At 38.6% G+C, this 14,167-nt stretch overlaps 1 protein-coding gene across 1 annotated transcript in view; it reads left to right on the forward strand.

Annotated features, from left to right (window-relative positions):
* The window catches only part of LOC143722893 (collagen alpha-1(XX) chain-like), a 29,657-nt gene extending 15,560 nt beyond the window's left edge, over positions 1-14,097 (forward strand). Inside the window, exons 12-42 of the mRNA XM_077214620.1 lie at positions 487-616; positions 1,050-1,195; positions 1,293-1,422; positions 2,496-2,635; positions 3,135-3,261; positions 3,342-3,481; positions 3,617-3,749; positions 3,833-3,975; positions 5,479-5,608; positions 5,745-5,861; positions 5,991-6,137; positions 6,844-6,900; positions 7,192-7,230; positions 7,592-7,730; positions 7,813-7,955; positions 8,076-8,185; positions 8,919-9,077; positions 9,658-9,735; positions 9,840-9,926; positions 10,053-10,106; positions 10,586-10,681; positions 10,766-10,819; positions 10,917-10,970; positions 11,065-11,118; positions 11,209-11,280; positions 11,397-11,432; positions 11,513-11,579; positions 11,712-11,900; positions 11,999-12,076; positions 12,535-12,693; positions 12,800-14,097. Of these exons, the coding sequence (XP_077070735.1) occupies positions 487-616; positions 1,050-1,195; positions 1,293-1,422; positions 2,496-2,635; positions 3,135-3,261; positions 3,342-3,481; positions 3,617-3,749; positions 3,833-3,975; positions 5,479-5,608; positions 5,745-5,861; positions 5,991-6,137; positions 6,844-6,900; positions 7,192-7,230; positions 7,592-7,730; positions 7,813-7,955; positions 8,076-8,185; positions 8,919-9,077; positions 9,658-9,735; positions 9,840-9,926; positions 10,053-10,106; positions 10,586-10,681; positions 10,766-10,819; positions 10,917-10,970; positions 11,065-11,118; positions 11,209-11,280; positions 11,397-11,432; positions 11,513-11,579; positions 11,712-11,900; positions 11,999-12,076; positions 12,535-12,693; positions 12,800-12,828 (3,237 nt within the window). The 3' untranslated portion in view covers positions 12,829-14,097. The remainder of the gene's footprint in view (positions 1-486; positions 617-1,049; positions 1,196-1,292; positions 1,423-2,495; positions 2,636-3,134; positions 3,262-3,341; positions 3,482-3,616; positions 3,750-3,832; positions 3,976-5,478; positions 5,609-5,744; positions 5,862-5,990; positions 6,138-6,843; positions 6,901-7,191; positions 7,231-7,591; positions 7,731-7,812; positions 7,956-8,075; positions 8,186-8,918; positions 9,078-9,657; positions 9,736-9,839; positions 9,927-10,052; positions 10,107-10,585; positions 10,682-10,765; positions 10,820-10,916; positions 10,971-11,064; positions 11,119-11,208; positions 11,281-11,396; positions 11,433-11,512; positions 11,580-11,711; positions 11,901-11,998; positions 12,077-12,534; positions 12,694-12,799) is intronic.
* Positions 14,098-14,167: the final 70 nt, after the last annotated feature.

A 14,167-nucleotide genomic window follows, 5' to 3' on the forward strand; every position in this document is an offset into this window, starting at 1 on the left:
TCAGTTTGCACATGCTTTATATATGTTCTTACTTAATTGCATAATTATAATAGAACATTTTAATAAGACTTGTGTGACAATAATATGTCAAATAATTGATCAATTACAAATTATAAGCAATATCTGACAGCTGGTGGTGCGATAGAACAATTCGTAGTGTAATGTTTGCCACTTCACTTTATTGCCTCTATGAGTCGCCAACGGACAAAAACTATGAGAAATGTACGTACGCCAGACATGAGATCGGCGTGGAGGAACGCACATTCTCGCGTTAATTTCACTGTTAGTACATCTGGCCGTGAACGTGAAAGCTGACGTACGCCGTGTTTTTGTGCGTACGCAGTGTTGATACATGAGGCCCCAGGAATTGAGGAAAGGTTGGTTTGTTGGCGCCACCTACAGGACATTGTCTCTGCTGTAGTTATAATTGCATTCAGAAAACTCACTTCATGCATGCATGGTAGTCATGTTGTTGATTGATCTCAGGTGGTGGTGAATGGAACGGACTCCACTGCACTGCTGACAGGACTGTCCTCACAGACACAGTACCACCTGTCCATCTTCCCCGTCTATGAGAATAATGTGGGCTCTGCTCTCAGAGGCACCTTCACCACGTGTGAGTTTCAGCATTGAAAATGCTAATTTATAACATTTCCTTATATATGCTGTTCCAAGACCACATTGAAAATCTAGGATTTAAAACTTGGAAATAAGAATACAGTAAAGGATATGATAAAAATGATTTAGAAATATTACAGATTCTGCACTATATCTAGGTCACTGATCAAATAAGCACATTTGTGACATTGATCATGTGAGTTTTTGAACATTCGGTCAGATATGCTTTCTTCTACTGAAGCTTCTCTGGATCATCTCAAATCATTCTGGAGAACATGATCATCAGGTTTCTCACAAACTTGTGGAGTTTATGCAGCTCAAGTTCATTAAAGTCATTATAAAAATTCATGCTGTTTTTTCTAAAACTTTCCTGCTCAAATTTGTATGCTAATATTATATTTTGGTCTAATGAATTGCTCTCCTTTTTAAAGTACCGTTGGCGATACCTGAAGCTCTAGAGGTCACCGCCTCCTCCCCCAGCAGTCTGCGGGTGCGCTGGCAACCAGCCGCAGGAGCCACACAGTACATGGCCTTATACTCAGCTCTTAATGATGGAGAACCTGATGATGCCAAAGAGGTGTGAGTCTGGAATCCTGTGATGACTCAACATGTGGCTCAGGGTTTCTAATTATGTTAAATCTGTTTGAGGCCTTTCCTGTGCTTTTTTGTGCCAGGTGAAGTTTGGACCTGCTCAGACGGATGTGGAGTTGCTGGATCTGATGCCATCCACAGATTACTCAGTCACACTTTATGCTTTGTATGATGAGGACCCTAGTGACCCAATCACAGCCATCGGAACCACAAGTAATTATCGATTCTTTATCAGCATTTACGTAGAAATTAGGTCTGTGCACAACTGATTTTCCTGATTACATACACTTTTATACGCTTCCCGCAATTACATTTTTTTTCTACGGTGTCATAAATATGGTGTTTTCCTATGTGTGACAGATCTTTTTATTAAACCCTATATTACATCAACATTTACTCAACATCATGTCAATCCAAACCGGTATGACTTTCCTTTCTTTTGTGGAACATAAAAGGGATATTTTGAGAAATGTCTTAAACCAAACGGTTCTAAGAACTGTAAAGGACCAGTTCCAGTTATATTTCCATACTGTATGAGCTTGGTTCGGTATGGCAAAATTACAAACTGTTCTCAGCCTGGATTTTCCCGTAGAGTTTGTGTTGTGACATCATCACTCAGGATTGGTCACTTGTCTGTTGCCTGGCTGCCAGCGCTATTTTAGCGAAGTAAATGCAAGATGATAATAAAATTAAAAGAAATATCTGATCTGATCATCCTCCATAAAGTGGTCGGTATTTATCCATACCGGCTAGGCCAGATCGGCACGGAATGCTACCAAACCGGTTCGGCCCGATGGTGGAAAAGCGGTTTTATTGTTTTTTTTGTCCATACAATGAAAGTCATTGGAAACTGTTTGATTATCAAAAATGTTCAGTTGACTACATTAACCTATTTGTTTCTCAAAGGTAAACAAAAAATGAAATTTGGAAATGGAAACATTAAACATTATTTGGTGGTAAAATTTCTACACCAACTGGTTTTGCTCTGGACACAAATGCTGAACGCTCTTTTGTAAAAAGGACCTTTGTTGAACCCTGTGGTGATTGATATAAAATAATCACTGAATCATTTTGAAACAATTTGTTGAAAAAAACAATTCACAAAAATTTGTGAATGGGAATTCCCACCAGTACAGGAAACTGAGAACTGATTCCCACCAGAAGTATCGTCCCTTGCTCCACCAAATTGAATTAAGTCCTGCAGGAATCCCATGGGAATGCAGACCTCTTTCTCTGTCTTTTGCTCATTCCCTCTGTTCTTTCTCTCGTCTGTCTGTTTTTTTCAGTCCCATTGCCTTCTCCTCTCAGTTTGCAATTTCCCATGGTCAGTCATAGCACTCTGAAGGTCACATGGGTCCCTGGAGCTGTCGATGTTCCTGCCCACCGCATCATCTACAGCACCAATCATGGCAGTGATGTCAAGCAGGCAAGCAGATCCCAAAAGTCTCTTGTTAGGTTTTTCATGAGGTTCTGATGTGCCGAACAGTTTTGAGTCTTTCTTTCTTGTCATGTTTTAGTAACACTAGTATTGACTACTGTTTAATAGTTTGTGGTCAGTAAGATTTTTTTCCCAAGAAATATATATGTTTTTGTTATTCAGCAAGGATGCATTAAATTGGTCAAAAGACTTTCATATTGTTACAAAAGATTTCCATTTCAGTTTCCACAAAATCAGCATATTAGAAAGATTTCTAAAGGATCATGCGACTGAAGACTGGAGTAATGATGATGAAAATTCCATCACAGGAATAAATGACTTTTATATTTTACTGATGCATTAATATTACTGATTTTACTGTATTTTTGATCAAATAAATGCAGCCTTGGTGAGTATAAAAGACTTTTAAAATGTTTTTAAAAAATGTATCAAACCCAAACTTTTGTGCTGTAGTGTACAGTATATACTCATTCTCTCTGTTTCTCAGGTGGAGGTCAAAGGTGTGAACACAGTGTTGCTGCAGAATCTGTCTTCCCTCTCCAGGTATCTGGTATCAGTCCAGTCACTCTATGAAAAGGGCCTGTCCACTCCTGTCACAGCTAATGTCACTACCTGTAAGTTACACACATTTTTGACAAGTTTCATTTTTTGACTCCAGTTTGGATTGTTGCTTAAATGCTCTTTGATATTTCAGTGAGGGTCCCGGCTCCCTCAGATCTGAGAGTCACTAACTTCTCTGGCAGTGACATAACAGTGCGATGGGAAGCCGCGGCGGATGATGTGGTCTCTTATCTCATCAAATGGATCTCCCTCAGTGGAGGAGACCTCAGGCAGGTTCGCTCCAACTCTAGCACTTCAGTGTTATGTGTGTGCAGTCAATACTGATTGAAATAGCTTTGATGACTACCTGAATTTTATAAGAAGCTAGAGTAATTTGGTAATAGATGGTAATTCATGGGTATATTCCAGCTGACAGTAGATGGAGAGAGTGAGGGGGCAATCTTGGAAGAGGTTGAGGAAGATAAGGAATATCAGATTTCACTCTCTGCATTATATGCCGATGGGGCTCAGAGTGAGGCTGTGGCGATACGATACAGCACCTGTAAGTATATAAACGCATATATAAAAAAAAACTTTGACTACAATACATAAATGACTTTGTTGCATTTGTTTGTGCTGCTTTAGTGTCTGGAGGTGGTCCGAGCAGTCTATCCATCTCAGAGGAGACAGCAGTCAGTATGATGGTCACGTGGGTTCACCCCAACGCTCATGTGCTTCAGTACCGTGTGTCATACACTCCCATCAATGGGGATATGAGGGAGAACACAGTGAGTGCTTTTAGAAGAGTGAAACATTTTATTTTATATTGCCTTCATGTAGTTGAATTGCCTTCTCTCCATCAACTTGCATTATAGACTCCATATTGAGGGACCTGATGTTATTTGTGGTGGGCTATTATAGCAACCACATTAAGAACACTGTAGCAACCATTTACAAAAAGCACTTAAATTGCCTGTGTCACGGGGTGGTTCAGGAAGGACAGAAGCTGAAGATAAGTTTCAACATGTAATTTATTCCAGAGACAGGCAAACAGATGCAAAAGCGTGTATAACACAAACAGCGTATCACACAAACAATACCGGACACCGAACCGAATACAGGCAGGAGCAAAATACGCAGAGATAATGAACACAAACGACAGGCAGCTGTCAGGAAGGTGATCCGTGTCCATGGATACAGATTGGTGGCGGGAAACTCAGACAGGGAAACACACGTGGCAAATTTAAAACAAACTGAAAGTCCAAAGAAGCCTACTAGTGACAGCCTGAGCAACCGCATAGCAATGGCCTGACAATTTAGACTTCTGAATGGCCAAACACCAGTCATATTTTCTTCAGACAATGTAAAGATCTAGTTCTCAACAACTAAATGAAAAATGTATAAGTGAAAAACAAATAAAAAATATAATTGAAAAAAAAAAACCTTAAACTACACTACAACAATTTAACACCATATATTATGAAATCTTACAACCCATCTTGATTAATTCTAAAAAAACTAAAATGATATAGTGTTAAAAAGTTTTGGGTCTGTAAGATTAAAAAAGAAAAAGAAATTAGTACTTTTATTTAGCAAGTATGCATGAATATGGTCTAAAGGGACAGTAAAAACATTTATAATTATAAAAAAGATTTGTATCCTATATATTACTTTCCATTCATCAAACAAATAATGAAAACAATTATCATGGTTTCTAGAAAAATATTAAGTAGCACAAATGTATTTTTAACATTGATAATAATATGAAATGTTTCTTGAGCATCAAATCAGAATATTAAAATGATTTCTGAAAGATCATGTGACACTGAAGACTGTGGGCCCTATTTTAACGATCTAAGCACATGGTCTAAAGCGAACGCAGTTTAACGGGTAACTAAACCCTAAAACAACTTTTTTTAGTTAATGATCTGTAAGACTGGGGCTTTAATGCTGTTCATTGATTCAAATAAATTTTTTGACATTTGGGTATAAAGTGTTTTAATTCTACAATATATGTTGTAAAAACATCTGAGTGCTGCCCTCTTCAGGTTGAATGGTGGTTTCTGCAGTTAAATATTCCTATTGGATGTTGTGGTACTGCGTGATGTAAGCAGGCACCAGCTCACCACGCCATTGCCTACAGAGAGATGCGGGTCGCAGCTGCAGGTGCAGGTGCATGCGCCTGGTGCTGCATTGCGCTGGGTGTATAGGGCCCTTTATGATTTAAAATTAAATCATAATGATTTAATTTTAAATTAAATCTTTGGTGTAATGTTGTTTATTTTTAATAGGTGTCATTGCCAGGCAGCTCTAGGCGCGTCCTGCTTCAGAATCTGCAGCCTGACACTCGTTACAGTGTGCTGGTGACTGCTGAGTACCGCAGCAGAGAGGGCGGCAGTGCCTCAGCCCAGGGGAAAACCAGTGAGACACACACACACAAACACACACACACACATCAGTACAGTATCTTTAGTGTGTGTATGTACTTTGCCCATCCCACTGCACTACCAGACAATGTCTTGTACTTAATCTCCTATGTGTTTCTCCGCACAACCAGCCAGCCTGCGGGTGAGCAGCGTGAGTGTGGTGCGGTCTGACCACTCCAGTATATGTGTGTCCTGGAGGCCTGTACCAGCAGTCAGTGGTTATCGCATAGTCATCCAGGCCCTCAGAGGTACCAGCTCTGAAATGAACCATCATAATGCATCATGAGCTTTTTTTTGTGTGTGCGTGTTTGGAAAACTAGCAGAACAGGCAGTTTGTTTTGTGTCATTTATTTCTCACTCTGTACGTTTGTGCTTAGATAAACAGACTAAGGAGGAGATAGTAGATGCTACTAGCAGCAGTCACTGTTTCTCTGAGCTGCAGTCTGAAACGGTGTACCGCATCAGTGTGCACTCCCGTCTGGGAACAGTAGAGGGCGCTGCTGTTACCATCCTTCACCCCACAGGTCAGAATCCTGTTTGACACATATTTTTTTGCCCAAAAAAAGAACAGATGTTATTTTATAAGTAAAAAGTAAATGTCAATCATTGTTTTATTATTGTTGTATGTAATACTTACTGTACAGTATGCCTCTGAATCTACCTAACCTCATATCAATATCAAATTTATTTCTGAAACACAGTTCCAGTAGTGGGATTGAATGTGAGATTGAATAAGTGCACTTAATAACGTCCACAATGGTTTCAGACACCCAAATGGCTGTTCCCTCAAATAGAGCCCTATTTAAAGTTTCTTGGCTTTTAGTATGAATATGTTAGCCTTACTGTTATCTACAAGCTAGTGTGCTCCAAAACAATGACAAAATTCACATTTAGAAGTCCAAACCCAACGTTGAAGATGAAAATCGGGTTGACGACATTAGAAACCAACATCAGTCGGGTTCCAACGTCAACCCGACTTTCATTTCCAACCAAAATGCAACCCCTGCAACCAAAAACTTTCTACTCAAGGACATTGAAAGAATTGTAGTGGAGTAAAAATGATGAGATTTGTCTTTCAAATGTAGTGAAGTTAAAGTAAAAAGTTTCCAGAAAAAAATAATACTCAAGTAAAGTACAGATACTCAAAAAGTGTACTTAAGTACAGTACTCAAGTAAATGTACTTTGTTACTGTCCACTTCTGGGTAATAGCATGTAATTCTCTCTTAAAGCAACTGCTCCGGTGAGAATTCAGGTTCCTCCTCGTCTGCATCCCATACAAAGAGAAGGTAAGAGTTAAGGGCAATTTATACTAAACACAAATATTTTCATGAATATTCAGTGCAAAGAAGATTTTGAATAGAAACAATGCATACCTTTTTGATCTATTCATATTAAACCAATTAATTTGACATCAGAACAAAGCTATTTTTCTTTGGTGAGTGGATCATTTTTTATTAATCAATCTATGGAAACTTACTGAATGCAATTGGCTTTGCTTTTCCGCTTCACTTTTGGTGTGAACAGGCCTATACGCTGGTTTAAACATAACATGCTGTCTTTCTTTCTTTCTTTCTCAGTGTGTCCTGAGATGACAGTCAGAAATCATGTGATTAAAGGTATATTCTTAAATATACAAAATGTCCCCATAAGGATGGCAATATCTGAAATCCTTGTTCGTGTGGGGACATTTTTTGGTCCCCATGAGGAAAACAGCTTATAAATCATACTAAGTGATGTTTTTTGAAAATGTAAAAATGCAGAAAGTTTTCTGTGATGGGTAGGTTTAGGGGTAGGGTTAGTGTAAGGGAATAGAATATACAGTTTGTACAGTATAAAAATCATTATGGATATGGAAAGTCCCCATAAAACATGGAAACACTACGTGTGTGTGTGTGTGTGTGTGTGTGTGTGTGTGTGTGTGTGTGTGTGTGTGTGTGTGTGTGTGTGTGTGTGTGTGTGTGTGTGTGTGTTTTCTAGGTTTCAACATGATGGAAGCATTCGGTCTAACTCCGAGAGCTCACTCTACTGTTGAGGGTGTGGCAGCTGAACCTTTCATCTTCAGCACCTTGCCCAGTTACACCCTCTATAGAGACGTACAGCTGACCCAGAGCACAGGGTAAGAAACACAAGCAGACATTTCATTAAACAGCCCAGTTAGACCCTGCAGTCACCGCTCACACCCTGCATGTCTATCTCAGCTTCATCCACCCGGCTGGATTTTCTCCAGAACACACCATCAGCATGGCCTTTAGGTTCTTGCAGGATTCACCCCGGGAACCCTTCGCCCTCTGGCAGCTCACGGACAATGACTTCCAGCCCAAGATGGGGGTAGTGCTGGACCGTAAGCACCTAGACATTTTGTAGATAAATTCAAGAATGGTTTGAATTCAAAGCCAGACTATTGAATTTTTAAATCCCTTTTCAAATTCATTAGATCCTTCTTCTCTGTTCTGTTATTTAGCCGTGAAGAAGCTTCTGCTGTATTTCAGTCTTGATTACAGAGGAGAGATACAGGAACTGACCTTTGACCAGCCACAAGTCCACTCGGTTTTCTACGGCAGTTTTCATAAGGTTTGTGCTAAAGTTACTGGTTTCTGATGCTCCGTTTCTGACAATGATTGGTTATTTTTTTGTACGTGTGCATTGTGGCATTTCAAAACATTTTTATGTGGCATTTTACTTTAAATATGTTTTAAAAATTAAAGGTGCAGTAAGCGATTTCTGAGAAACTGTTTTTTTAGATATTTGAAATCACCAAAACAAACACGGCCCTGCCCAAAAGGATCGCACTCATATCTTTATAGCTCCGTCCCCAAATTCGTAAACACACTGTGTAACACAGGCCCCTCCCCCCTCATGAGGGTGTACGCTATATGAGTGTTTTGGTGCTCGGTCCTTTCCACTTTCAACAGCTTTTCTCAGAAAACACTTACTGCACCTTTAAACAATAATTTGAAATCAGAACGGAGGCAAACGCTTGTGAACAGCAAAAAAAGAGAAAAGCTTCATTTGAAAGTTTAGGGGAAAAAATCCAGCTTATTAAAGATAAGCCTTTACTAATTAAGTCCCACCTTTACTATTTTTTTGAAGGATTTCGACAAAAAAGTGTTTAAAAACTGTCCAAACACGCTGATCCTTCTTAAAAAAGAGCAAACACTTGTCTGAAAAATGTTGCTAGGTAGGAATGGGCAGAAATGGTTTAAGGCGGGACTTGGAGAAGAGTCTTTTAGTAAGGGAAGAAAAGAGATACAACACTAAAGCTGCCACTGATTCTTTTTCTCTCTTTATCTGATTTGATGGGTAGATCCATTTGTCGGTCAGTCAGGGGAGCGTATCACTGTCTGTAGACTGCCAGCGGGTTGGTGAGAGACCCGCACGTCCCTTGGGAACTTTGCCTACTGATGGCTTTGAGATGCTGGGTAAACTAGTGAGGACACGTGGACCTCACAGCGGATCTGCAGCTGTGAGTCTCACTTCATGACCACAAACATACTGTTCACTTCATATTCAAATATTATATAAAAATATACAAACAGCACATACACTACCGTCCAAAAGTTTGGGGTCGGTAAGATTTTTAAAAATGTTTTTGAAAGAACTCACCAAGGCTGCATTTATTTGATCAAAAATAAAGACAGTAATATGGTGAAATATTATTATAATTTAAAATAAATGTTTTCTATTTAAAAATGTAATTTATTCCTGTGATGGCAAAGCTGAATTTTCAGCATCATTACTCAAGTCTTCAGTGTGTTCAGTGTCACATGATCCTTCAATTGTACTGCTTAATATATTTTGTAAACCGCTATTCATGTTTTCATTATTTCTTTGATGAATCGAAAGTTCAAAAGACAGCATTTATTTGAAACATAATTTTAATTTAATTTAAAAAAAAATTACAATTAAAAATGTTTTTACTGTCACTTGTGATTAATTTAATGCATCCTTGTATAATAAAAGTATTAATTCCTTTAAAAAACATCTTGCTGATCCCAAATATAACAAACACATATTAAGGCCATGTGCATTGTATTTTTCTCTAGTTTCAGCTGCAGTCCTTTGAGATCGTGTGCAACACTACTTGGGCATCAGAAGACAGCTGCTGTGATCTGCCCTCACAGGTACACAATCAATCTAGGTTGAGTTAACATCTCAATATGGATGGCACTGACTTACTTTATGTAGTGCAGGATGCCTTAAAGTTGCTTCACTCTCTGTTCTCTAGAGAGACGAGGAGAGCTGTCCAGCCCCTGCTTATGCTTGCACCTGCACCACCGATGTCCCTGGAGCACCTGGAGACATCGGGCCACCTGTTAGTCTACAAAGCTGCATTTTGAATCCGACACTGACATTAGATAGTTTGCGTGATAATTTTAACAGTTGGTTGGAATAATTAGTGTTCTGATAATTAGTAGTGTAATGATTTGCCTGTTTTTAGGGGAGACCTGGCCCTCGTGGGGAGAAGGGAGAAAAGGGAGAGTTGGGCCAAAAGGTAGGGCAACTCGCATACAGAGTTGGTGGGGTTTGAACCAACATCCCACACCACCACATTTTTCTTATTACTGATAATGGACTATTATACACTACCGTTCAAAATGTTTGGGGTGGGTAAGGTGTTTGAAAGGCTGCATATATTTGATCTAAACTGTAAAATCTGTAATATTGTGAAATATTTTTTTTTTTAAATATTTTTTTTAAATGTAATTAATTCCTGTGATGGCAAAGTTGAATTTTCAGCATCATTCTTCTGTATTCAGTGTCACATGATCCTTTATAAATCATTCTAATATGCTGATTTTCAGTTTTTAAAACAGTTGTGCTGTTTAATATTTTTGTGGACAAAATAAATTCAAAAGAACATTTATTTGAACCAGAAATATTTTGTAATATAAACTGTCATAAATGTATTTCCTGTCAGTTTTAATCAATTTAATGCATATTTGCATATGACCCTGTTCTGCATCTCTTCAGGGTGAGGTGGGCCCACCTGGTAAACCGGGCCCTGAAGGCGGCTTTGGTACTCTTGGATCTGCTGGTCCACGAGGAATAACCGTAATGGGCAAAGCGGTATGTCTACACTTGTTCTACAGAGAACAGCTAATGCATATGAGCATTTGGAACTGATTAAAACTCTCTCTTTGTCTATATAAGGGTCCACCAGGAGCAAGAGGGGAAAAAGGAGAAATCGGAAGGCCTGGGAGTCAGGTGAGCTTTTAGGCCACGGTTGTAGCTGATCATATTAGAAGTGTTTTTCATGCTGATTTCAGGTATATCTCTCTCTTTCTTCACTTTGTGTTTGCAGGGTTTACCAGGGCCTCCTGGTCCGAAAGGTGAAGAGGGCATCCCTGGTCCTAAGGCAAGTGTCTGTGTGTCTCAAGGTTGTTATTTTCCTATGTGCATTTGAATTGTTTAATCTGTCATTCATCTTTCTGTTTATAAATTTCCCACAGGGGACCAGAGGAGTGGAAGGTAACATTGGAAGCCCAGGAATCCAAGGACCAAGAGTAAGACAGCCTTACCTATATGCATTCATTGAGTATCTAATGCATGCTTTTATTGCCCTCTATTTTACATCCATGTTTACACTTTTGTAGGGTTTCCAGGGTATGCCTGGTCATCCAGGGCCAGTGGGAGAGAGAGGGCCACTAGGTTCTGTAGGGCCCACCGTGAGGAAAACTCAATTACTCTTTATGTCCTTGATCCACATAATCCAGCCAAGATAGAACTCCAGAAAAGATTTTTGGTTAATGTTTAATACCACATACTTTTTTCTCTTTCACAGGGTCTTTCTGGAAGTAAGGGTGAGAGAGGAGAGAAGGTAGGTTACAAAATGACATGTTTGCTATTTGCAAACCTTAAAACAGATGATTACATTTAAATGATTCTTCTGTTTATTAGGGCGAGCCACAGTCTCTTACCATGATCTACCAGCTCGTTACACAGGCCTGTGAAAAGCTTGTGCACAGTATGTAGTACAATGACTACATCTGTTTTAATTCAATCACAGTAAATGCAGAATTTAAAAAGCAGCTTTAATGGGAATCTTGGCCTGAGTAACTGCATTTTAATTATGAGTTAATAATAAATTGTGTTCTAGATGAAGTGCTAAAGTTGGATGCTTTTCTGAATGAGATGAATCGGAAACCAGTGCCTATCCAGGAACCAGTAGCGCCACCAGGAGAGCCTGGTATACCAGGGGGAAGAGGGTCACCTGGACCCCGAGGCCCTCAGGGTCGACAAGGAAGCAGAGGGGAGTCTGGGAAACTTGGGTACCCTGGTGAGCAGGGTAAGCCTCAACACTTTCTTTCTTAGGGAAACTCTACATCTGATGATAGTCGCATTTTGAATTTAAATTATGTACTTAATTCTGTGAATAACTTCTAGGACGCAGAGGTATGCCGGGTGAGAAGGGGTCTCCAGGACCAAATATGCTGGGACCACAGGGAATAAAGGGTTTTGCAGGTATTGAAATATATTTGTGTTTTGCACAGCTGTGTTGGTAAAATTGTTTAATGGGGTCATCATCATTTTTATCATCATATTTAGGTTTCCTGTACCAAAAGTGTAAAAAACACTGCAACAAATTGTTTTTATTAATCAGTGTTTTTGTCTTGTTTTCCTAAAAATACCTAAAAGTTTTTCAAATAAGATAAATTTACCCGAGAGGCACAATTGTTTAAGATATTAAGACTTGCACTATCATTCGGTCTGTTAGATTTCCACAATAATATGTGGAAACCGGGATAAATGTTTTTCAGGATTCTGTGGTGAATCTTACTGACCCCCAACTCTTGAATTTCAGATGCTTTTCTGAAAATAGGTCTTGTTGTTTTACATACTTTTGCTTCCGGATAAACCCAGATAATGTCTTTGTAATGATTTGTTAAGTGTTAATTGCACCACTATTTCTGCTTCACCAGGACCTCCAGGCGAAACTAAAACAGGGGAACCAGGTCCCAAAGGAGAGGATGGTAAAGCAGGACTTCCAGGTATTCCAGGAGCTTCAGGTCAGCGAGGTGAAATCGGCCCCCCTGGTGTATGTGACAACAGTGGGTGTTATCAAGGACCCCCGGCTGCAGGTGAAGAAATGTCATCATGACCACCGTGAAAAACAGTGTAAGCTTATATTTGAACTATGAGTCTGTTTGGGTCTGAACAATTGTCTGTTTTCATATTTTTTTTCAGAGGATCCATACCTCGGATATCAGCCCTGAGTTGAAAAGTTGCTTTTTTACTTCAGCACTGCAGAATCCTCTTTTGTAGAAAGACATTGCGTGACATAATAGATAAAGTGATTCTCTCAGACGTTGACTTTGAATGAGCCTTTTGATGGACACTTTTAACTTTATTTTCTCAAAGTGGTAGCTGATCTCAGCTCAATACACCCATTCTGAGACCACCAAAGCACTGATCATCCTTGACCCTGTCTGTGTTACCCAGTATTCAACCTGATCTGCTGCTACGACACAACAGCAGATTCATGTGCAGAACTATTTATTCGGCACAGAGGAACTCACAACACACTCAGACTCTATTTTACAGAGACAGACATTTTGGTATCCAGACGAGGAACTAGTGTGTTACTGAACAATATCCGCACTAAGATTGTTTCAACTATTTTACTTTATGTATTTTATTGTATTTAATGCACTATATGTGTTTTAAATGTATATTGTTGAAGGCATATTACTTTCAATATTTTCTATTCCAGTTTCTTGATCTCTTTCTGGGGGTTTTTATTAAGTGTTTTTAAAAAAAATATGAAATAAGAAATATTTTACAAGAGCAATACATCTGTTAATATGAAATACACTGTGATATTATATATATATTTTTTCTTTTACATATGTAAAAGTGCTGTTCATACATAGTATTTTATAGGATTATACTAAGTGAAATGGTCTTTTGTTTTTGATAATACATGTTTATGTAAACCTGAATGAAATGAAACTGTTAAAGATCAAAGAGTTGACTCACCTCAGATCTGTCATGCTGTCAATGAAAGTTAAAGTTCGGATTCACCTTGGTGGTTCCAGACAATATAACTAGTTATCACTGCTGTTTACAAAATACCATTTTCATGAAACTTTTATTGGCAAGCGTATATTTTTGATATAATATATTTTCAAATGACATGCTTAACAGATCAAATCAACATTGCACAAAATCTATGAGTGTTTGGAGGAAAGCCTTTTATCTCATTGTAAATGACAGATGTGAGATGTCAATGCAATTATTTATCGTTATAATTGCGAGAAGGTGTACAAACTGCAAAGAAATAAAAACATTTCCCATTATTTTTTAACTGTGTGTGCCCAGTAAAGGGCTAATTACTATCAAATTTTGTATATTTAATTCGTATTGTAACATTTTGCTTGCAACTTCGAACAGTATTGATTTCTTAAAACTATCCATTCCCAATGTAAAGTGTCTCCAACATACAACTTTACTGCAAATTAAAGCTTTAAACCTTTATGCTTAAACGAATTGTATTGTGAATTATATTACAAGACATTACAATTGTACAACTGTACAAGATCATTGTTCTATGCA

This window comes from Siphateles boraxobius, unplaced genomic scaffold, assembly GCF_051911475.1.
Source record: "Siphateles boraxobius isolate OS27281-9 unplaced genomic scaffold, OSU_SipBor_1 68, whole genome shotgun sequence".
NCBI classification, from domain to species: domain Eukaryota; kingdom Metazoa; phylum Chordata; class Actinopteri; order Cypriniformes; family Leuciscidae; genus Siphateles; species Siphateles boraxobius.